This window comes from Trachurus japonicus, chromosome 1 (genome assembly GCF_045865225.1).
Source record: "Trachurus japonicus isolate A0001 chromosome 1, Traja_1.0".
In the NCBI taxonomy this organism is placed as follows: Eukaryota; Metazoa; Chordata; class Actinopteri; order Carangiformes; family Carangidae; genus Trachurus; species Trachurus japonicus.
Window position 1 is genome coordinate 23,892,290 of NC_140907.1, and position 24,984 is coordinate 23,917,273.

At 41.7% G+C, this 24,984-nt stretch overlaps 1 protein-coding gene across 1 annotated transcript; it reads right to left on the reverse strand.

The window, feature by feature from the left end:
• tbc1d9 (TBC1 domain family, member 9 (with GRAM domain)) lies at nt 1-24,686 on the reverse strand. The gene is made up of 21 exons (XM_085781399.1): nt 23,976-24,686; nt 16,211-16,321; nt 13,997-14,115; nt 13,202-13,430; nt 12,070-12,331; nt 11,476-11,683; nt 10,419-10,625; nt 10,155-10,319; nt 9,531-9,681; nt 7,613-7,827; nt 7,397-7,514; nt 6,589-6,874; nt 6,356-6,485; nt 5,963-6,061; nt 5,672-5,740; nt 4,895-5,135; nt 4,635-4,700; nt 4,236-4,322; nt 2,603-2,671; nt 2,079-2,182; nt 1-1,985 (listed from the first exon to the last, which is right to left on the reverse strand). The coding sequence occupies exons 1-21, from the start codon at nt 24,094-24,096 to the stop codon at nt 1,170-1,172; spliced, it is 3,873 nt and encodes a 1,290-aa protein (XP_085637525.1). The 5' UTR covers nt 24,097-24,686; the 3' UTR covers nt 1-1,169.
• Between the last annotated feature and the right edge of the window lie 298 nt (nt 24,687-24,984).

Below are 24,984 nucleotides of genomic sequence, written 5' to 3' on the forward strand. Positions count from 1 at the left end.
CTGAATCAATCAAACTGTAGATTTAATAAGATGGAGTGATACACAATGCATCCAGAGTCCAGAGTGACAACATCTGGACATTTAAAATAAAACATATTCACATTAAATTTGTAAACAGCAAAGTAAAAAAAAAGTTACATAGCAAAGAGGTAAAAATGTGTTAAAAAAAGAGAGAGAGAAAAAATGGACAACATTTTAGTTTGGAGTGCAGACAACAATAGTTAGACAAAAGGCAAGCGAACACATGTTAGTGGATCACATTGTTGTAAACATAAAGAAAGTGCAGACTCTTCATTCAACAGCTTTTTTTGTTTTTTAGTGTAATGACCTTTTCTTAGAACACATACCTTTCTATGAGGTTTTGACAAAATTGTGGTTTCAACATTTTTTGTGCTGTTTCCAACATTGTTGTTGTTGTAGTTGTTATAGTTAGAAAATAACGTGGAGAAACTTTAGGGAACATTATTCTGGGGGGAGTGAATATCCAGTCAGTCGTAGGTATGTGTATGAAAAAGAGAAAAGTGACACACTGCATTAAAGTGATGTGGAGCCGAAGAGAGTTTTCACAACATCACATGAAAATTCACTCTACCACTGAATTTTCACAGCTTTGTTTTGTATTTTTTTGTTGAAATGAGAGAAAAAAAAGTCTTGATTAGCAGCACATGGAATCATAAAGTAAGGGAGCAATAGTTTGACCAGATATAATGTTAGGTGATGGTACGTACTGTAGACTATCTATATCCCAGTTTAGACCTGGACTGTATCTGTGGACATTTACAGCTACACAGCCTAAGAGTACTAGAGATTACATAGATAACACCTATGCATAATGTCTTATAAAGTACAGCTACTACATGTACACATTGATTTCATCTGAGCAAATCTTAATATCAACGTCCTGTTCCCTCTTAGCTGGACAGAATCTAGTGATTGTTATAATAATAATAATAATAATAATAATAATAATAAAAGTCTGTCACATCTGGTAAAATACATTGCTAAGAGCAGTTTTTGGTCACATTCATTCAACTATCATACACATACATTTTACATTTACCTTCATTCTCCTCTAAAACCCGTTGAGACATTTTTACACCACCGACTGATGTCGTCATGTTTCCCTTTTAAAACGGCAGAAGTCTTAGTGGGAAATCCCCTGAGAGACTTCAGCCCGATAAGGAGATCTCATAGTCACTTGTCGACAACAGGGGGCGCCCGACTTTACGCACATTCTTGGCATTAGTTATACGAGCCGCCACTTCCACCGGCTTCTCAAAATAGTGCACCAGGGCCTGCTCAGTGAGCACAGACGCCAGGAACTGCTCGAATGTGATGGCCCAGTCTTTGTCAATGCTCGTGCTGTGAGGCAGCCCCCTGTCGAGGGGCCCACCGCCACCACGAGGCTGGTTACTTCTTTCCCCGTTGGCGCCGTTCTCGCTGCGCACCAACACCGTGTCGTCTGCAATGTCCTCACACTGCAGCTTCTCATCCAGCTCATGGGAGCCCGCGCTGAGCACCGAGTAAGACGACATCGACGTGTCGTCTTTGGTTTCATCATCCGAGATGAGCATGGCAGAGGACGTGCCAGTGTCTTTGGGGGACGAGTCCTCCAGCTTTATGTCTTGCATAGGTGGCAGCTGCTCGCTCTCTTCGTCCCCTTTCCCCTCTTCACTCGGGCTCGTCTTGTTCTCCAGGTCTGCGTGGACAAAAGCGTCTTCCTGGTCCCTCTGCTGGAACACGTCGTCGGCCCCGACCTCCGGGATGTTTTGAGGATCGGTGGCGTCTCTCATACACATGCTTTGCTCTGATTTACCCTCCATGTTGGGTTCCTTTCTACTGGAGCAGGATGAGAAGAGCTTTCCCACCTCGCCCATTTCCAGCAGCAAACTGGTGACTGTGGCTGTGGCGTGGTAGAGCTCCTGTTCTGCCAGGTCCTCGCTGAACATGCTGTAGAGAGTCTTGCAGAGCTCGATGAACTGGCTCTGAAGGAGGGAGCACAGTGTTACACTCCGCACATTTGTGTTTTTGTTTTAAATGCTGTTCAAACGATTCACTGGAGAGGGTGAAAATCTCACCTGGTTCAGCCTGGGGAGGTCCTTGGTGTTTTCTAGTTTAGGTTTGGTCTCCTGGTTCCACAGTTTCAGGTAATGGCGGTAATCAGGTGTGTTCAGTTTCTTGACTGTAATATATATGAGAAGAATGTGCTAAGTATTTTAGTCACAAAAACTACTGAAAAAAACAAAACAAACACAGCATGACAGTGCACAAATGTTTGCCTGTCTCTGTGCAGCAATTAAAGAAACAATTAATTCAATAATATAATGTATTCACTATTAGTAATTCATTATCATTATCAAGAAATTAGTTGTTGCATGCATCTTAAATGAAGAACAGTACTCTCTTCGTTTTTAGAGGGATGATCTGTATGATGTATAAAGTTATACTTAATAATGTTCAGTCAGCACTTGTGAAAGCAATTTCACATATGAATGGTTCGGCAAAAAAAAAAAAAAAAAGCTCAAACATCTGGTTGCTCATTTTAAGCGAGCGGGGCTATATCATCTGTTGCATAAGAACTGTACTTCTTTTTGTTTCTTACCTTTTTCAGTCTTAAATGTAACCCTGACGAAACCGTCATCCTTCTCACTTCTGCACTTGGAGTCATGACCTAAGGGAAGATGGAGGGAGACTGAGATCAACAATTAAAATGCACATTTTCTGGAGAAAGATTGTTAAATGATACATTTACAGAGGGTAGACTGTATCATAAAGACAGTACATACTTCATACATACTTGATCAGTTTAAAGTTTAAAGCCTAATGCAGTATACAACACAATCTCATCAGTCTTCCCTGATGTTAATGAAACATATGCATGTGAAAAGTAAAACTCTGATGTCTCTGGTATCACATTTGATCAGATGCGCAGGTTTAATTATCCAAACGGCAGCTGTCAGATCAACAAGGGCGTCTGAAGCCGTTTCTCTCTCCTCTGCATATTCAGCACAGGATCCTCCTGCAGGCCCCTGCCTCACATACATAATTGAACTGGTGTGCACGATTGTTATTGTGCAAGTGTTTTCATCACTGTCAGTGCGCACAGTGCAGGCTGCATGCAGTGTCTGTGGTTTTCAAGGTTAATACAGCCACATTTTATCCTACTGAGAAGTCACATCTTAGGCCCACAACCACAACAGCTGAGATTTCACTCGTGCAGATCATATGATGACAATCTCGAGTCCTTGACAGCAGTGGTCAAAGAAGAGGTTGAAATGAAATTACACTTGACTAACATAATGAAACTGTAAAATTTGATAGTTTACTAAGAATAACTTACACAATAAAAAAATACAGTACTTTAATTAAAAAAATATAGTATTTTATATCAAATTTATATGGATATAAGAACTGAAATTAACCCCTCCTTTTGTTTTTCTTTGTTTTTTGATCAAACCATGCACTTGATTTGAGGAACACACCAAGTCACGGACAAGTACGAACATGTTCACTACAGCTCAGAAATACAGCTCTTAGGTCGTCAGACCAGAAACCTATTGGTTGTCCCCGGCTATAAACTGAAGACAGAAGGTGATCGTGCCTTCGAGGTCTGGAACTCTCTTCCTTCATGTCCACGGTCTGCAGTCTCCCCAGAAGCTTTTAAAAAGCATCTGAAGACCCATTTAATCAAGTTGGCGTTTGTCTCTGCTTAAAGTGCTGAGTTTTTTAGGGTCTTTTTCTATTTATCTATTTGTGGTTCATGGTTGTCTGTGTTTATTGTTTATTGTGCCATCAGTCATCACCATTGTGAAGACTAATGGACTAATGTTGTGGTGGTCTTTCTTTCCACAATTTTATTGTGGCTCTTGATGAGGATGTTGTTGACTATTGTCAACATTGTCATCATTGCGTGGAAATTGCTGAATGTTGTGAAGTACTTTGTGAATTTTATTTCTGTAAAAGGTGCTATTCCAAATCTTCTACCAAATTTCTTCCCATAAATATGTAATGGTATTTATCTGTAAACAAAATGTCTCTCATTAGGAAGAGTTAAAGCATTATAGTTCACTGTATGGTCTAGATATCAAATACTAATGTTGACATAGGCTACAGTTGTATTACATATGTTGCTTCACATGCATATGTGTATACAGAGTATACAATGGAGGGGATGTTAATATAAATTTGATCCCAACAACAAAAGGACAATAAGAGGTTTCTCTCTCGCTGCTTACCGACTGACGATTCTGAAATAATTTCCTCAAAGAAATACTGAGTGGCTTCGAAGGCGGAGTCAGGTTCCTCCTGTTCGTGAGTGATTTCTAGGAGAAAAGAATATTCAGCTCAGATTATTAAAAACATAATGTGCACAATCCTATAAAAGCTGAAAGGTTCAGACCCGACACAGTGAATAGTTGAAGGTTTTAATGTATGTCAGTTATCTCATAAGAACACGCTGACAACGGCAGACCTGAGAAAGTTATTTACCCAGTGAGCCGAGACACAGAGCACAAAGCGTAACATTTTCTCTCTCGCCGACACTTTCCATAGAGCCACCTCTTTTCTGTTCAGCTAATAACCCCTTCCACTAAAAAGGAAAAATGTAAGTGTTTTTTTTCCCCAAGGTCACTCACCGGGTAAAACGTGCATCTTGTAGAAGAGTTTCAGTTTCTCGGTGAGGTCGCCGTGGCACAAAACACCTACAACAGAACAACGAGCTTTAGAGACTGAACGTAATCTGAACTGCTTCCAAATGTGATACATCATCTTAAATTAAAGTCATCACAGTGTAAAACTCCCATTTGTCAACTGAACAGTCAGTGGCACTTATGTTATGAGTCATTACTTCCAATGAATAATCTCAAGGACAGATAGATAATATTTCTGGAGTTACCCAGGCCGCTGATGAACTCTCTGAAGTTGATGAGGGCGTCTCCATTATGGTCTAGAAGACGGAAGAAGCGTAAAGCCAGCGGGTCGGAGTGGGCTCCGTTGGCCCAGGGGAAGAGGAGGTTGAACAGGCCCTTAAACTGCTCCACGTCGATGCGGTACTGCTCCAGGTAGGGCAGGCTGGGGTCATGGCGCTCAGTGGGGTTGCTGCTGCCGCCCCAGTAGCAGCTGGTCAGGTGCTCCGTCTGCAGAGAGAAGGAGGAGGAGGAGGAGGAGGAGGAAAGGGTTAACACTGAATGACACCATATAAAAAAGGAAAAAGTACTACTGAAGAACATGTGGACTGTGCTGCTTTTTGCTGAGTTTGAATTTAAAGGTTGAATGGGCTTGATTAATAAATGACAACCATTCCCATCGTCACATTCTATCATGTTTGTGAAGCGCTTTGACGGTGTGTCTGGAAAACAATTTCACTCTTGAATAATCTGAGTCATTATGAACACTGTACCATTAATAACCTGACAAATGGATCTCCATTGTGCATTTACATAAAGGCAACAAAAATAGCTTATGCTAGATGTAAATTTGATAGAACACTAATATAGACATATCTATGCTATTAATAACATTATATTCAGAGAACACAAGACTGTGTTGATTTCCTGTCTATGTTTCAGCTTGAGCACGACTGAATGACTTCAAGTGGGAGGTGTAGCAACACAAAAAAAAGGCGAGAACCAAGTGTTAGCCCCACCACATACACGTGTGAACTGTAACTCACCTTGAAGAGCACGTAGAGCTCCTCCAGCTCATCAATACTGAAGGCAGTCTCTGTTACAATAGTTCTGACCTGTTAGAAAATATAATTACATTAGGTAAAAATAGAAGACAGAAAATTACATTAAGTGTAAAGGAAGAGCAGAGTATCTAATAATGACCTGAATGTGGCTCTTTCGGTTCAAATCTAATTTGACCTGCAGAATGAAGAAACTTAAAGAGTCGGCCTGTTGCCTGTTTATGGCAATTTTTGCGGCACAACTCCAGGAATTACACAGTAACACGTCCTCCTTACCACGTTGCGTTTAGTTGTATCCTCGATGGTTTGGATGACCCTCAGTCTCTGTTTGAAACGCATCTGTTCAATCACGTCAGCACGGATAGAGTCGAATTTCTGATACAAAGGGAGAGGGAGACACAGAGTGAGTCCAACGCTGCTTCATTAAACATGGGGAGAAGACAACAGGAGGATTGTGGGGCTCTGAGGCAGCTGGGCTTCTCAATGAGATACATTCAAAATGATATTAAGTGAAAACACACTGCACTTCATCCAAAGCTCTAACATGACAGACGCGAATGAATGTGGAGACAAACAAAGAGCCGCACAAATCCAGCTAACAAATATTAGATTTGTACTTTTTCCTTCCGCAAATGTAGGAAAAACCCTCTTCGTCAGCGTCTGTGTTACCTCGTAAGAGCTGCGGACAAGTTTGAAGATGTCGACTTCTGGATGTGGCTCTCCATTGTCCGTTAGTAAGGAGTGCAGGTGGGGGATGGGAGGTAAAGTACTGTCTTTGTTGGTCACACTGTCCAGGTACCTACAGCACACAAACAGTCAGTCAGAGAGGATGTAGTAGGGAATATATAAGTTAAAGTTAAAAGGTGGAACATCCTGGATCGAAGCCTCCTGTCTCTCCTTACCTGCCCAGTACGGTCATCGCTTCACCGTCGTCCTTGCAGCCCAGCAGCTGGTGGATGTTGGCGTGCAGCACTGAGAGCGCCAACTGAAAGATGACCTTGATGCCGTCATAGAAGAAGCAGTCCACCACCACCACTGCGCTCTCGAACGGCATGACGGACAGGAAGAGGGTGAGGAACCAGGAGAGAGAGATGGTGGAGATGACCCCGAGGTCCTGCATGCAGTCGTACAGCTGTGGAACGTACTCCCGGGCCAGTTCCTCGAACACACCCTGGTCGACCAGGGCTCCTGGGGAGGAGAAGAGGAGAATGTTAAACAAGAAACAACTTGTTTTCTGGCCCAAAAAAGCAGCATAAAGTGGGAATTACAAAGAGAAAAAAAAGCTACACATACATGTATTTGAATACCATGAATCACAACTGGATGTGAATCAAACATAAACACGTTGTAATGGAAAATTTTGATGTTAACCCATATTATGCTTTACAAGTGGTGTATATTCATGTTGTGCTCCCACAACAAAGTGTCCTGTGGAAGTTTACAAGGGATTGTTGTGTCCTGGTGGTGAAGCTATAGCAGAACCACTGGAGGTGCCATATTGTGTCTACTGGTATGTGTTTGGGAACTATAAAGATAGTGAGCCTGAGAACGTGTGCTGTTCAGTTGTATGTGTGACTCCATTCATGAATGCTTATTAAACCTCAAGGAAAGACAGCCGACGTGTGAAAACTTTCTTTTTAATTCTTTACTGAACAAAGAGAACTCATTTTTGCCACCACAACGTTTTCACAAGAAAAAGCACATACTGACCAACAACTCTAGTGTTGTAGTAGTCGGGCAGCATCCTCTCACAGAGCGCCACCAGCAGCCAAAAGGCCTCCTCTTCTTTGGCGTAGAGCAGCAGCACAGACGTCACTATATTCATGGCCTGTAGAGTCGACGTAGAGAAGAACAAAAACATCAAGTATTCAAGCACTGCTCTATTTCTGCCAGCTCATGTGGAAACAGAAACAACGGAGTGCGTACCTGACAGTATCCGATGTTGGGGTTTCTGAATGCGTAGGCGGTGAGGACCCTGCGGAGGGCAGCGATGCCCATCTCGTTCTGAAAGGCCGGGTGCTCGGGCAGAGAGCGGTGCAGGTCCCTCTCGATCTCCTCTGTTGCCAGGTTGTACTTGCCCATCGACTTCTCCACCAGGTCTTCGTAGTATCCAGGGTGAGTGGCCATCTCATTAATCGCCCCTGAGGGGGAAAAACAAAGACAACATGAGAATTAAAGGTTGAAAGCAACTTCTATAGACAACAAAATCTTTAGTGCCAGTGTTTGTTATGGAGTTAATGAAACCATTTAAGTTTAAATTATTATTTTCTGTCTCCAGGCAAAGAATATTCAAGTGTGACAAGCCGCACAAGGACGAATATCATCTAAATTGGGGATGTGGTAAAGTAGTTTCAGCAGACTCCATCTGTGTAGTCGCAGATCTCTTTGTGGTTTGTTTTCAGTCTTGAATCGATGCTGATATCACGGGACGATAAACTGATATTCATCTAACTTTCAGTTTTATTATCCAATATTTCAAACTTGATGTGTCAGAGTGCACACACGTCAGCCTGCAGCAACCTCCCTGAATGCAAATCGATTGTAGAGTCAACATACAGTAGACAATAGTAAATTGGCTGTAACTGCAATTACACTGGTATTTGAATTTCGAACGCCAAAGAGGTCTTTGTGCAGGTTTAGCAGGTTATCAGAAGCTCTGCACTCAATACGATTTGCATAAGTCTTTGTTTAACTGAACACAGTTATCCACATACAGTATAGTACGCGTGCTTATTGAAACATGCTCAAGTTTCACCAAACTAGTTTCACACCCTTCATTCTGCAAAGGGACGCCTATTAGACGCAAGTGAATGTTGCAAATTGCTTTGTAAATATTTCTCTGATTATTAGAGAGGAACTCAGATAACAGCAGGTGAGCATGACTAAGGTCAACACAATGCAGCCATGGCAACAAGCAGAGTGAGCCAGGAGAGAGTCACTCGAGAGCAGGACGAGCTGTTTGGGACACGGCTCTGCTCAGGTGACGATGACTACAAGCTGCTGCGTAACACTTGACTGTGCTTGTAAACAGGGAACATGTGCATACCTGAATATGTAGCATGTTGCAACAGGAGTTACCGTGTTTGTTTGTTTTAGCTGATTTGTTTTTGCTTCATGAAAATCTCCAAACCTCCTTTATTCTGAATGGTCAAGTCTGGATTTACACTCCAAGTCCTTTAAACAGTTATTTTATGCGTAGACACTCTGTATATATCAGTACTTGAATATGTTAATTGTGTATGTGCAATGCTTTAGTTTAAAGAGTTTTGGTGTACAGCACTGAACTCTTTTTTTTAAGGTCTAATAAGTTTTTTTTTTGAGTTCTCTAATTTTTCACTTCTTCCTGTGAGACACTGCAGACTGCCTCAGAAGTCTAAAAATACTTGAATCTGACAAGAGGCCTATTCAGATCTTGCCTGAGGCCGACCTAGGCTGACGCCGCCATTTGAAGAACGACTTTAAAAAAAAACAACTTCTTCATTCTTGCATAATGAACACCCGCAGCATTGTACCATAAATAAACTGGTAAATATTGTTATTGTGTGTTTTATAGAGGCCTGCAACACAAAAATAACTTATGTTGAAGGAAAACAATACATGTAGTGATACACAGTATTCCTGTTTCACACTAGCTGTTCTTGTCTTATGCAATTATCAACATGAAACCAGCAGGTAAATAACACCTGCAGTAAATATGTATCATGTGATCAAGTGCAAACACGCAGTACGCAGGGTGTGGTCTCATTCAGTGCAGTGCATCACTGAACCAAATGCAGCACTGCTCGCCCAGAGTGTGTGGAGCCCGTGTTTATTTCAGGCCTCCCCTCCCTGATCGTTTCCTCACCAGAGAAGAGCAGCCAGAGCTCCCCTCTCATGCTCTCAGGAATCCCCTTGAGGACCAGCTCCTTCGTCTTCTCAGTGCGGTACATACACACTCCCTGTCCGTACTCGGTGAAGTGGTTCTTCCATGCCTGCTCCTTCATGAACTCCTTCGCCTGAGCAAAGGGAGAAACAATCTCATGAGATGCTGTATATGTCAATTCCACAATTACAGTGAGCTCTTGAGCTCTTTCCTGTTGTTTACCAGCAGTTTGGACTTAAATCACTGGCATGACGTTTTTTCCACACTCTACAAAAGGATGAATACTGTCATATTCTATAATACAGAGTCAAAGTCCCATTGAATTGAGGATTACAAACACAGGTAAAGGTTTAAAGTCTTTAAGTCTTACAGAGAAAACAGATTTCTGCTAACAGTGATTATCCATGCTGCGTAGTTTCTATCCAATGTAACACTGTGAAAATGCCAATTATAGAAACCCCAGCAAATAAAAGTCCACTTTAATAATTCTGAATCCAAGACTACAAATGGCCTTAAAGGAAACAGAATCTATTATTAGATCAGACTAATGTTAGATAAGACATCACTCGCTTTTGATTGTATCTGACAAAGTGTAACTGAACTCACCAGCTTGGGGTTGAACTCCTCAGGCGAACGGCGGCGGTACATGGTCATGAGGGCTTGTGTAGCTGTGGGCACACTGCTGTCATTGAGGTTAAATGTCCGCTCACCTTCGGAGCTCAGACTGTGCTGTGGGCTGCTGGAAAGCAGGGATCCATGCTGGGAGTACACCTGGAGGGGAAACCATAAGTATTCCTCAAGACTTACTGTAACAGTCAAATAAAAACTATGCATGTTATAAAACTGTCAAATTAAAGGTTCCTCTCCTACCTCATCATCGGAGCTGTTAAGGCTGCCAGTAAGTTCCCTCTCCAGGCAGATCTTAGAGGTGGTCTGTTGCAGAAAGTCAGAGATCCTCTGCACGAGGAAGTCTCGGTCCTTCAGGTTTGCAAACAGAAAGGTCATGCGGTTCTTGGTGCTGATGGACAGTGGGCTGGGCAGCACGTTGGAGCTGTCTGCTTTCTCCACAATGGTCACCTGAAAGAAAATGAGGTACATTCACAATTTCAGTCACAGTGCAGTGACAACCAATAATACATTAATAAATAGCATTTTCACTCATTTACCAATACTTCATAAATAAGGTGAAGCCATTACTAAGAACTTTTTGTTCTCTGGGTTGTCAAAAATCCTCCTCCAGCATGGTCTTTTTTTCTTTCTAAATCCATTTATCCAAAGGCCATTTATACATAAATGATAAACATTTTACACCGTGGAACCCACTATTACTGATTTAATAACGTGAATAACCGACTGAATAACATGTCCCGATAGATTATTACAAATTTAGAATAATTTACCCTTTTAATGACTTCTTAACATGTTCAACTGCAGGTATGGAGGTGTTTGGATAAGTTCAAGATTTAAAAGCATTTCCCATAACCTGGCAACCCAGAATATGTTCCTATTATGTGAAGGATTGATTTAACCATAATAAAGTCATTAATTACAGCTTTGTCTTTAAGTTTTAATGATTGAAACTACTCAACAGTGAGGATTGAGTAAGGGCACAAACTTTGCAGTGAGTTTTCAAATGGCTGGTGCAACCCAGTGCAACCAGAAGTATATGAGAGTGATTCAGCATGACAGACAGTTTGTCTTTCTGTGTGTATCTCTCTCTTTTAGAGCAGATAGACAGTGACAACCCCCCTACCAGACAGCGCCATCAAACACATTCACATGTCTTCCTGATTAACTTCAAGCTCCTGCCAACTGACTGCTGTTTTGGTGACAGCACGATGAGTAAAATACTTATTCCACAAGTCAAATTTTCTAAAATGACTAATAAACAAAGAGACATATTTAAAAAAAAGACAGGCTGAGTCACCTCACGCAGAGGAATGATGAGGCTACACAGCGTCTCTTCCTTGCTGGTGAAGCAGATGTAGTTGGTGGAGACAAACATCTGTCCCAGGATGTGCATCTTGTTAAAGGGGGTCCACAGGGTGCAGTCGGTGTGTCCGTCCAGTTTTTCATCTTTGGGCAGACGGAAGAGTGCCCGGTAGCGTTCACTTTTCGCTCTTGCGTCCAGATCCCTAAAGGATGCACAATCCTATTAGATAAGAGTCCTATTGGAACAGACGTTTGATTGTCTGTGTAGGTAAAATGAAATCTTACATAAGAACAATCACCCTGCAGCAGCAAATGATTAAAAGAGGCAAAATAAAACAAAGTCATGCTTTCATGCTTGACGTCATTAAGATCTCACAGACATCTACTTGAGTTTATAAATACAACACCCTTTTATTTCCTCACACATGGGTGTTGTGCAACTTGTTTGGCAGTTTTAGACTTTCATCCTCTGTCCTGGAGAATCTGGATTACCAACTACTTTAACAACCATAACGTTGTAAACATGTATAAACAACATTTATTATTGATGAGCATTACTGTTCCCGCTACCCCATCAGTCCTTCTTTACCTCTTGAGCGCCGACACCTTTTTAGGCGACTTCTTCTTGAGCTTGGGCAGCGAGCGGTCCTGTTCGAAGCCTTTGTTGTCCAGGAGCTGACGCATGGCGATGTTGGCCAGCTGCTCCGCCAGCTTGAACGTCTCGTTGATGTTGAGGAAGACGGAGAAGACGTGCTCGTTGCTGCGGGTGCTCACCTTTATCGCATCGGGCAGCAGGAGGGTGGCGCTCTTCTCCAGCTGGGTCATGTCGGCCCAACGCACCACCAGTTTGGCTGATGCAAGGAGAGAGAGACAAAGAGAGACATTAAGATTCATATATCTCTACACATTAACAAGAGAAGATCAATGCACTAAGATTGCCCTCAGGATATGGCTGTGGACTTGCAAACCGCCTCACCTTGAGATGCATGCAAAAAGTGAGTGGTGTAAAATGCGATTTAGCCTCTTTGGCTCTGATATTAAGTTCAGACACAGTGAGGTGTAATATGGTCTGCTACACTATAATATGCAAGTATAGTTTAGTGTACACATGGTCTTGAAAAATAGAGACTTTTACACATTTTCCATATTTATATATCACTTTTCAATTTATTTGAAATAACCATTAATGGGGTTTATACAACGAAAAAGAGGAAAACTATGGAAATATATACTACTACAGTATACAACTAAAAGAAAAGGAGCCAATCAGACCTGTAGATGACAATTATTTGGGAAAGACAGACTAAAAAGGACTTCTGCTGGAGAAGTGTAATCTTATATTTTGAGACTTCAAAGCTGAATTTATAATTAGATGAATGGATTAAACTGGATCTTATAATTAAAATAGTTCTCGGGTACAAAACCAGTGCCGGTTGGTGGAGGCTGTGCAGCACTGTGCCTGATAATCTCCATGTTTTGCCTTTAATCTTATCCAGCTGGCAGGATCACTAAAGGGATAATCAAAATGTTGGCAGCAGGTTTGTCGTCATGGTTATCTGTACATTGGTTTATGTGACATTAAGTAATAAGATTTAGGATTTATTTAACATATTTTTGTTACATATATTTATATATTTTGTTATGTTTTAAGATGAAGAGTTCCATGTGGCTGCAAGACAAGTCAGCATAGGTAATACACAAAGATAAGGTTTCCATCCAACCTTCTTTTCCCAGTAGGTAGGAGTAGAAGCAGAGGTGGTTGATGCTGAGGTAGAGCCATCCCTGCCGAGGCACCTTGCCCTTCCAGTAGCTGCAAGAGTAATAGTTGACCAGCTTCTCCTCCTCGGGCATCCCAAACAGTTTGCGAAACTTGGAACTGGCTTCTTTGAACTTGTCAGTGTCATCATCCTCTTTGACATCATGGTTCTTGTTGTACTCTGCGATGATGCCCTGCAGCGAGATGTGAAGTGAAAGAGTGAAATGAAAAATGACTGTTTGATGCAGATTTTTAATGTATGTTTCTCAAGGTCATTTTCAGTGTTGAGGATTTAAAAATCCAAGCTACAGCTGTAGCCTATTGCACCAAGACTGCACCACCCTCTCATAAATGCTTCCTGGCAGATGTTATGGCACATATTAAACTCATCTTAAAATACAGCTAAAGCATAACAATGAAACCAGGGAGAGTTAAGACGACTGGACAACATTTATCATTGTTGCTTTTTTGGTCTAGTCTCAAGGCCGACGTGTGTGTATTAATCAGCCACCAAAGTGATGGATGATGGGTTTATGTGCATTTACTGTATAATAATTACTCCACTTAGTATGCAATGACGGACACAGATGTCTGTTTGACTGATAAGTTCCTCTGTTATATTAAATTTGGTGGAAGCTCTGAGTACAGTGGGAAGACCTTTGGTCTGTTTTTTTCCTGATCCAAAATGAACAATAGTACTTGGTTAATTTCACACAGAAAAATGCAAGAGCAAACATTACTAAACTACAGTTTTAGTTACCTGAACCTTCCCTTTGACGAAGGTGGTAATATCATTCTCGTTCTCAAAGATGGAGAGTGTCTGCAGCAGGTTATGTTCCAGCCACTCCCAGTGCTCTGTGATTTCTTTCCGGGAGGTTCCTGCAGAGGAGGGAGGAGGGGAAGACAGAGAGAGCACTCAGGCAGGGAGCTCACAGAAGGAGCACGGAGGTGTAATGTTTCAGAAATGACGATTATTGTGCCACAACAACACAAGTCATTTAATGAAACATGTTTTTTTCTTCTTAAAAGGGAATACTCAAATATTAATTTAAAAAACCCAGCGAGAAACAAATTAAACCTGTAGTAATTAGTCAATTAATCAATCAATAAGTAAACTGACAAGCAACACTTATTATATTTATTTATCATTTAAAGGTATATTTCAACATTTTAAGTCCATTTTTTTAGCATATATGTGGCCAAAAGTCAGTAGCTGCAGCATCCCAGAGGTGAATACGATAGTAGGTTGAATATCTTTGGAATTAAAACCATTGAGATAAGAAGTTATATGAGGACAGGCATTTTCACTCATTTTCTGACATTTAAAAGACCAGTTGATAAATAATTCATCAAGTGAATCACCAACAACGCGTGAGCTGGGTGTTCCTCTTTGAACCGGTGATGGCAGCAGCAGTATCTCAAGTCACATGTCAAGAGCCAAGAGTAAACTCAAATGCTCCATTGAGCATCTTGTTATTGTCGTTAGTCAGTAAGGCCAAAACAGATTTTTGTGGCCATGGGGGATATTCATTGCCATAATAGATGCCATTGTGGACCATTATCCCTCAACAGTGCTGCAAACAGCCCTTCAGTGAGTGCACATACACTGCATTAGCCACATCTACCAGACTGCTCCACTGTCCTGCCATCTCTGGGTCGCAGAATTAAGAAGTGGGAGGGGTGGGGAGGGAGACAGAGGAGTGGTGGGGGGGCAATGCCATTTCACAGCCAGGCTGGTCTTCAGCAGGACTCCATTTCAGATGGGGAACACAAATATCACTCTTTTTGTAATTGAGTGTTAAGCGTTTCAATCACATCCTGTCTTAATCCAATTAAAACAAAGTAGTTTGAACCTTCACTTTCTAATGTCAGAATCTTATCAAGTCTCATTGATTTCTGTGCAAAACATACACGAGAACTACTGTAGATGTGTAGGAGTAGTACATATCAAAACTGTAAACACAGACACGATTGAAGCACAACAAAAGGCAGAGAATAATAATAATAAAAAACAGACCTCAAATAATGGCTTTTTAACTTATTTATGTCTTCAAATGTGCCTCTGATTCTTCTCTTTTTAGTCTGCAGTTGAAGCAGCTCTGTTATTCTATTTTCAGGCTGACCCAATGCAGAGTGACTGCTTAGTAATTCTTCACTTAAATGTTTTGTATAGAGCTGAAATGAGTCAATTTACTGAGAGGTCAGTCTGAAACTAATCATCAGCAATTCGGAAAACCAGTTAATGTGAATTCAAATTATTTTTCTGTGAGCAGAAAAGCCGCAGATTAAATGGCTCTATAGCCACTCAAATGTGATAATATACTGGATTTCTTGGTTTTCTGTGATAGTAAATTGAATACCTTGAAGGTTTTGGTTTAATCACTGTCAGTGTCACAGCTTTTCTGGATAAATAGATGATAATTTCATTGTGAATGGCAAAGAGTGCAGCTTCCAATCAATCTCGAGTCTACCTGCTAATTTACATGATTTACTCCCACAGACTATACAAAGCACTCTTCCACATAAAAACTGGAGGAACCAAGTGGAGGTAAACACCGGCAAAGGACAAGAAATCGTAATGAAACTCCATCAAGTGATGAGCTGAAACATCACATCCACTCATGTTTGAGCAGCGCTTTCAGCACCCATTCCCGTAATCCTGCTCTTTAAAACCACCGGGGCATGATGTAATGCTTGGCATTCAGCAGCCAACATGGGAAAAGGCAGGATGTGAGAACATCATGTGTTGTGTGCAGACTGGGGTACGGATGTGCAGGGGGGGAGGTACAGTTACAGAGGGGTCCACACTGGAGCAACTCACACCTGTGTCATCAAAATCAGCTGATAGAAATCACATGAATTGGTGTAAATCGACCAATTATATTCAATTAGGCCTGAGGTCAGTGGTTTGCTTTTCTCCAAATACCTGCATTCCCTTCACAGTCATTTGAACCAGGGGTTAAAATGCACATACCATGAGCAATTATCCAGTAAACCAAAGAGTCAGGCGTCTGGTAGAGGATCCTATATGGAGCCATTCGAGCGCTTGAGTCCAGGACGACATCCAAGGTCCCGACCAGCAAACCTGGAAGAACAAAGGAAACTATTATTCAATACTGAGAAGCAAACAGCAGGAAACACACAAAAGGAAATCGAACTGTCGGTCTAAAAACAACACATTACATTTCATACAACTTATACATCTGTTCAGCTGTCAGACAACAGCTCTTACAGACGACCATGTGAGATGTGTGACAAATGAAAGCCATTAGCTTTCAGATCATTTTGTTTTGCCTGAGCAAAAGAGGAAGCACATGAGGTCTTGTGGTTTAAGATTTGAGTATCTGTAAAAAAAAAAACATCCTGGGGGTGAATGTCAGTGGTCGACATGTGTGCATGTGTTTTATTGGTTAGACCTGTTAGACATGATATGCATAAGCCGGTACACGCGACTCTGGCTTAGACTCCTGTGGTAGAGTTGTATTTGTGGACGCATTTGAGACCCCATGATAAACACAGGCAGATGTGTGAAACTAATTGACAAACTGAGAAGGTAACAAAGGACAAAGGACAGGCATATATAATGGTGCATTTAAAGCTTTTTATGAGACACTCATTCTCAGAAAGCACAGAAAATGACGGTTGTTTGCATCAGCTACAATAAATACAGCCACATAAGCTCATTTGTCACGCATTGACGCGCTATACATTACAGCTTTAGTTTCAGAGCAGCAACACTCTCTAAATAAGTCACCCTCCATAAAGCGTTTAAGTTGTAACTAATTCTTGTTCACGGTAAGTAAATCACTAATACCCTACAGACCAGTGCCAACCCTTTAGCATGAACCTATTTGCTTTGGAAAGTTGTGGACAAAATGTCTTTGTTTGGTATTTATCCTCCTCCAGCTTTGTCTTTTGAACTTTTAATGCTCTTTAAAGGGGAAGTCCCTTTCAAAGAGAGGGGGCAGTGTGCCACTCAGCATGAGAACACACTCATACAATGTTGTGTATGGATGTGAAGGAGTTGTGTTTAGTCTGAGAAAAACAATCCAGGTGATGCCATTGGCGTTATTCTCATCATGGACTCAGAAACGATAATGTTTTTCTACCGAACAAACAATACGAGCAGAGTTTAACAAACTCTCTGTTTACCAGATCAATCAGCCAATCGTTGACTGATTGACAACATATGGAGAGTGAGTTTCAGCTTTCAATGCTTCAGAGATGCAGGACACAATGTACATTTCCAGAGGCTCAGGGTGGTGGAGCAGCTCTGTTCCAAGTTTCACTTCGTCATAGGTCAGGTACAGGACGGTATAGATGTCCTCCCTCACGCCATCTGATCGTGTCAGCTGATAACGAGTGGAGGATAGAACGGCTGAATGTCATGAGGTGTGTTTCAGTGTTAAACTTATAATTATAAAATGATACTCCTACACTAGTGCCGCCGTTCATGCTGCAGCAGTGCATCCTGTACACGCTGCCTTTTTGCTGGTGGGACTTTCCAGTGTAACATAATTACAATAAATAATAATAACTTTATTCCTATAACACTTTTCAAAACAACCGTACAAACTTTTTACGACAAAAACTGAAATGCTGCCAAACTGACAACAGATGAAGTTAATGCTACTTACCTTACGTCTCTCTATCTAAAAACACCTGTGTGTCAACCTGCCCTAAAATTTTTACTGAGTGAAATTCAGTCGAGCTGTCGGCCTACCTCTCAAATTCAGGCTTACAACCTAAATGTCCTAATTGTTATCACATTAACCTATACGTGTGTGTCTATGCATGTGTGTGTGTGCCAGTGTCTCTCTTTATCGATGCACCTGCCATTTACAACATAACAATGTCGATGCCATTCTCCTGAACAACTGTGTGACTGTTCGTAGCCGTGTGTGTGTGTGTGTGTATTCTCCACTGAGTTCAGAGGAGGTATACGTTAAAGCTGCCACGAGAGACGGGTTATTTTTGTTTCAGCAGCTCATCAGGGCAAACACAGCATTAAGTCACAGAGAGAGAGAGAATGAGGGGGTGGGGGAGGAGGGGAAAGAGAGAAGTCAAGACAATTGAAGGGAAATTGAAAAGTTTTCTTATTTCTTAGTCTGAGCAAAGACAGAAATGATACAACAAGTACAAACGTATTACTTTGACTTGACCTGCCTTCCTTTAGACTTTAGATATAGATAGAGTCCTTGGCTGCCTTCTCCTCATGTCAATACCTCTCTTCCAACACTGATGTATCTTCGATTTCCTTCTTATTTCCCTCCTTATCAGTATCTCAGTGCTTTAAAGCAGCTGGGGCCTCAAATAACTGGCAGACCTGATAGATGTCACTAACCTGACACAGAGTTAGGGTGGTTTCTGTGCCAGATGTTACTGACTGAACATCATGAAGACTATTCTGCAAACAAAACTAAATCTATATTTACTAAACACTTCAACCTTTTCAAATCAAACAAAGGCGATAAGGTGTGAAAGACCAGCGGCTCAATCGCACTGAAACTAATTAGGTAATGCAGCATGAGAGCTCGGTTTACCCCCTTTGTGAGAAATAAACAACTGTGGAGGGTGTGAAGACGACTTCCTCCCAAGGTTGAAAAAAACACCTCTAACCAAAAAGTGCAAAAAGGTGTTAACACATTAACCTCAGAGAAGGTTGGCTTTCCACCCTCAAACGGGCGCTGGGTGGGGGGGTATAGCTGATGCAGCAAATTCATGAAAATCAACAAGTTTTGACCTGAGTTGAACTGCAAGAAATGAATGGTTCAGCCAACAATGTGTGTGTTGAGGTTTAACGCAGGAAGCTGGGGGATTATGCACAAGGAAGGAGAGCAGTGAAGGTGCAAGACCACTTAACATCCCACCCTCTCCCTCCCCCAATCAGACCGAACAGAGATAGTTTCAGCTCATGGTTTTGTGTAATATTGTGATGATATTTTATTGAACACATATGAAGGTGAAGTTGTATCTTCTCCCTGCTCCATTACAACCAATGAAAGAAATGTTGTGATGATATTGTCAAATTGTGAAATTGCCTTGGTTGGAATAAATAAAAAGAAAGAAAGAAAGAAAGTTTGTTCTTTATATTTCATAACAGACAACCACGAACATCACATGTCTGTGCTGCATAAACTCATCGAACCAAAGAGCCAAAGTCCGTGTGACTGCTTCTTCCAACTCACACCTCGGCTTTTACACTGATAATTTCCTTCCACACGCCCAACGTGTGGGTGCACAGTCTGCAAAACAGAGACAACACGCTGCTCTAACTCTACATGTTCTGTTGTTTATCATGATTATTATTAGCACTTCTGGGTGGCTGGAAAACCGCTCAAACTGAGCAATCCCCTTCTAACCAGAGCAAGAGCTATAAAATCATGTGATGCCTCTGCTTAGAAACAAGGACACAAGCAGAGCTCCCCTTTGTTAAAGCAGAACAAATCACCTCCTCTGAAACATTGGTGTTTTTCACTCAGTGAAAGAATAGGAAGCCAAACCAACAGCTTGAAGAAAAAAAAAGCTACTTGTTTTCTATTGTTTATATCCTCTCTGTGCCAAAAAAAAGAAGGAAAAAAAAACAGCTTTGGGGGAGGGTTGGTGGTGTGGGACGTTTGCATTCAGCTCGCAAAGGAAAAACTGTCTCCCCTGGACTTAAAATCAATACTGTCTCAGATAACAGAAAACCTGAGACGAGCCGAGATCAACGTCGTCATCATCACGTGTTTCACAAAAGTATCACTACTCTTCCCTCCCATTACTAGGTGTACTGTACATCCAGGTGACACAGATCAGTGGTCATAAAGTTCAAGATAACCGTCTGGCCTACAAAGAACTGGGTCGCAGAGTGTCTGACATGGCGCGCTTTCAGACTAACAAAAAGAGTAATTACCATATAGATTGTGAAATAGCGTGTTGTTCTCTGACTCAAATCATTGTGTAATTTTATGCTCCAAGCCTCATTGTGTCAGGCTGCGTGACACGATGGCCTGATTCTAAGTTTATTTATATCTAATGTCTGATGAAAACAGGTTTTGTTGTGTATTTTGCTTCTTTTCTGACCAACAGTGACATCATGACACACAGGTATGCCCCCTCCAGTCATGTGTCTGAAGTGTAAACAACACTCAAGACATACTGTAGGATGAAACTGTAAGTGACTGTTAGAAGCCGGTTGCCTATCTGGTAAATAAACCAGATAGGCAAATAAACACACAGCTGAGCGGAAACATCTGTCTGTCAGAACTGCATTTGCATGTTGCCTGCTGTTTAGTCAAACAATGTTTCTTTGCATTGTTTTTAGATCATTAGTTCCCAGGCTTTTTGGCTTGGTCTCATAACCCTTCACCACAGATAACCTATGTCTAAGTTACAGGGCAGTCTGGTCAATATGATGTTACTTTCTCAGATTTTGGAGGCTTGCAGAGCTAAAAAATTAAAATAATTAGCACCAGACTTCATAATTCTTATCTTTTCCTGTCTAATTCTTATCAATAATCTCATAACCAATCGCCTCTTGCAACTCCTCAGAGGATCCTGATCCTTCACGCAACTACTTTTTAACTGATGTAAACACCAGTCATGAGCATTCATTCACCCAGTATCTATTTATATTTCAATAAGGTTTTTGCGTCAGCTGATCCCAAGATAGATAAGCAATTTAGACACTTTAAACAAGATAACATAAATAATCCAAGATAGATGCAAGATAAAGTATAAAGCCCTTTATAACATTTTTAAAGCTAATAAAGTTATGTAACTCCAAAGATTATGTCCTGTTTGACATCTCAGGCTCAGAGGTTTTAGGAGGAACCAAAAGACTGGATGGATGGATGTCCAACCAGTCTTCACTTATTTATGTGTTGAGAAACAAAGAGCAGCACATCGGATGCTTGATGCATTCCTTTAATTCTCTTCTGTCCGTCTCTGCTCATGCAGCCTTTGTACCGCATGTTTCCATGATGGCTGCCACCAGCAGCTCGACCAGATGCTGCAGCTTACTGGTGAAGCCATGCATCATCAAAGCAAACACACACTTGCCATTTCCCACTGAACCACGCTGGCCCTCTGCCAGTCAGCTCCAACACTGGAGCTCCAGACTTGTTAAGAGGGACATGCAGCCAGCTACTGTATGTGTCTGTATCTCTGTTAAAGGGACATGCAGCCAGCTACTGTATGTGTCTGTGTCTCTGTTAAAGGGACATGCAGCCAGCTACTGTATGTGTCTGTATCTCTGTTAAAGGGACATGCAGCCAGCTACTGTATGTGTCTGTATCTCTGTTAAAGGGACATGCAGCCAGCTACTGTATGTGTCTGTATCTCTGTTAAAGGGACATGCAGCCAGCTACTGTATGTGTCTGTGTCTCTGTTAAAGGGACATGCAGCCAGCTACTGTATGTGTCTGTATCTCTGTTAAAGGGACATGCAGCCAGCTACTGTATGTGTCTGTATCTCTGTTAAAGGGACATGCAGCCAGCTACTGTATGTGTCTGTATCTCTGTTAAAGGGACATGCAGCCAGCTACTGTATGTGTCTGTATCTCTGTTAAAGGGACATGCAGCCAGCTACTGTATGTGTCTGTATCTCTGTTAAAGGGACATGCAGCCAGCTACTGTATGTGTCTGTATCTCTGTTAAAGGGACATGCAGCCAGCTACTGTATGTGTCTGTATCTCTGTTAAAGGGACATGCAGCCAGCTACTGTATGTATCTGTATCTCTGTTAAAGGGACATGCAGCCAGCTACTGTATGTGTCTGTATCTCTGTTAAAGGGACATGCAGCCAGCTACTGTATGTGTCTGTATCTCTGTTAAAGGCTCCGTCCCCGTGCTGCTGATGGCGTCCCTGACTCCACGGAAGAACTGCTTGAGGACAGTGCCAGTGTCAATGGGCGCTGAGTGCCAACTGGCACACAGTACAAGTCAGCAAGCTCAGCATTTACATAACAATGACATCATCCCCTAGCACCACTTAGCACGCTTTGTGTTGCCATAGTAAGAACACACCAGAGACTGAGAAACAGGCGTCCGCTCGTCTAATTGTTAAACACTGATATCAAAGAAGATTAAATGGCCAATATGTTCTGAAACTTATCTGTTTTCCTTTTTTTTTGTCTTTTTTTTGCCTGTTTTGTCAATTACTTACTTAATTTACATTACCTACTATGAAAAGAAAGACAGAAATTTAGGCCACTTGTCACACACACAGGAGAACAGTTGACACACATATGAAGCCTATAGGGTTTACAATTCGATGTTGCATGGTATTATGGGGTCTAAAGTCTCCAGTACAGTGGAGAAAAGAAAAGGGTTGGGAACCACGGTACAATGTCATGATGTACGTAATGTATGTCATATTGTGACATGAAACTGTAAGACGCCCCTGAGTCAGAGATTTTACTCTCGTTAAAGTTATTGGTGTTCACACTAAATGAGCAGTGACACTGACTGATAAGATAGTGACAACCAGTCAGCAGGGAACAGAAACTGAGCTGATCAACTTTGATCAATCAGGGATAGCAACATTATTTTCATGTTGGAACGAAAAACAAAAAATGACCTCGGCTCGAGCTGATACTGAAATGAAACTTTTCACTGCTATAATCTCTGAATTTGTGCCTAATGTACAGTACAGCATTAAGGTTGGATTACCATGTGGGCAAAGGGGGCAACTGTGAGGGTAACTGTGCTGCAACTGTTTTGAAAATGAAATCTTATCCAACACAAGAGCCTTGATAGTTGATCCTGCTTTATTATTTGATGCCGAGGCCCTGTGTCTAATTTTAGCATTAAAGCCATTATTTTTTTAAACTGACACTGATCTATATATATCTGTATATGGGTATATCAGCTCATTTGGCTTTTCCATTCAACAATCTCATCAGTTTACATGATCAAAATATACATGACTCGCTTCTTTATGTGTTCAAAAGATACTCAACAGTATCTCATCTGTTAAACCTGACTTTGTGATGAACCAACAGCTCATGATATGAACCAAATTTCACATTTCTGAGAGAGAAAAAAGCAGGACATCATGTTGTTAAACTGTGAAGCCAGGCTAGTCATTTCCAAAACCTGCCTCTCCTCCTCCTCCTCTTCCTTCTCTTCCTGCTGCTGTTTGACCCATTTTGGATGGAATAAGCAAGAGGGAGGAGGAGTGAGAGAAGGAAGAAGGAGAATGATTCAGCATGAACAAGCAAACAGACCATGTCTCTGCTTGGTGGTCAAACAGACCCACTGTTGTTGAGGCTCTACGGCCTAAACAACAGCTGCACCACCACTGAAAGCACAGTTTCTATTGTTTGTATTGTTGTTGTATGGCTGAAATCTAATTTCCCTCCCTTGCAGGCTGGAATAGCCTCAGCCATTTTTTTTAATTCCCATCATGTATGACCTCATTTATGGAAGAACTGCACTGCTACTTTGCCTACCAAAGTGGTTTTAGTTTAATGTCAACACACTTGGTCAAAGGTTGAGCATTTTATAAACAGGCTGTCAATCAATTAGTAAAATAAACCCCTCTATCTCTCTACTAACAGGCATACAGGTGAAAGACCACCCATGACAGCTGATTGGCCATGTGACCCTCCTTCACATTATCAGCGCCCACTTCACCTGACATCTTGTGCTGATGATTGAATAATCCATCAAATGTCACAAAGCAGCTGATCAACACTTTTCCATCAGATGTGATGTGTATTTTTTTTATGGACAGTATATAAAAGACAGGACTCACCGGCCAGCCCACCGCCTCCATCCCCGTGGCCCTTTCGCTTTTGGAGGATAAAATACGGATTCGCTCTCTCGGTGATCCACAATGCGCCCGCTAGTAACACATCTTCGGGAATGACCCACATAATTCTCCTGTTTTATTCTTTTTAAGGACACATTGAACACATTGGGCTGTGGAGGGCGACCATCAAACTGCTGTGATTGTGTTCAAAGAGGATTATTAAATTATTAATACACCGACGAGGGCCCGATATTCTCCTGAGCTTTTTCCCCGACCCTACAAAATATCGTGTACTAGAAGTAAGGCGCGCATGTACAAAGTGTTGCTATAATTAAACCTGCAACAGCGGATCGGTTTAAAGGTCCAAACGAGCGAGATGTCCTGCACGCGAACCTCTTGCAGCATCAGCACCTCGCCTCCTTGTGTCCTCTTTTTTTGTTGTTGCTGTTGTTGCATAAAAAATCAATTTATCTGAGGTTCCGTGAGCAGCCTGGTTTTCATGGGTTTTGCTGCCGCACGGCGCAGCGCAGTGCTGGGATCAGCCTTTGTTGTCCATGCTCAGCTGCAGGTGCGACCCAGTAGCCAGCGTCCGCGGCGCTCGTGTCTTTACTTCACGAACAAGCGAATCGCGTGTCACTTTCGTCAAAAATAAATCAAACACTAAAGAGTCTGTAGCGTCTCCCAACTGTGGTGTCTGTCCGCGTAGTGAAGCGCAAAACACGACACCTTTGATGTGAAGCCAAATAACGCTGCTGCGCTCTCGTCTACTCCTCCTCCTCCTCCTTCACCTCCGCTGCCGCGCGTCACTGGCTGGCCATCGCGAGACGTCAACGGAGGCAGGAGGCGGAGACTCGCGAGGAAATAATGAATGAATAAATTAGTAACTTTTTAAAAATATATATTATTATTTATTTTAACATTAAGCTGGTCTTTTGTAGTAAAATGACTGTTGTTCACAATTATGGCTGGAGTTTCTCTCACATTAAGGAGATATAGATGGAAATAGATGAGA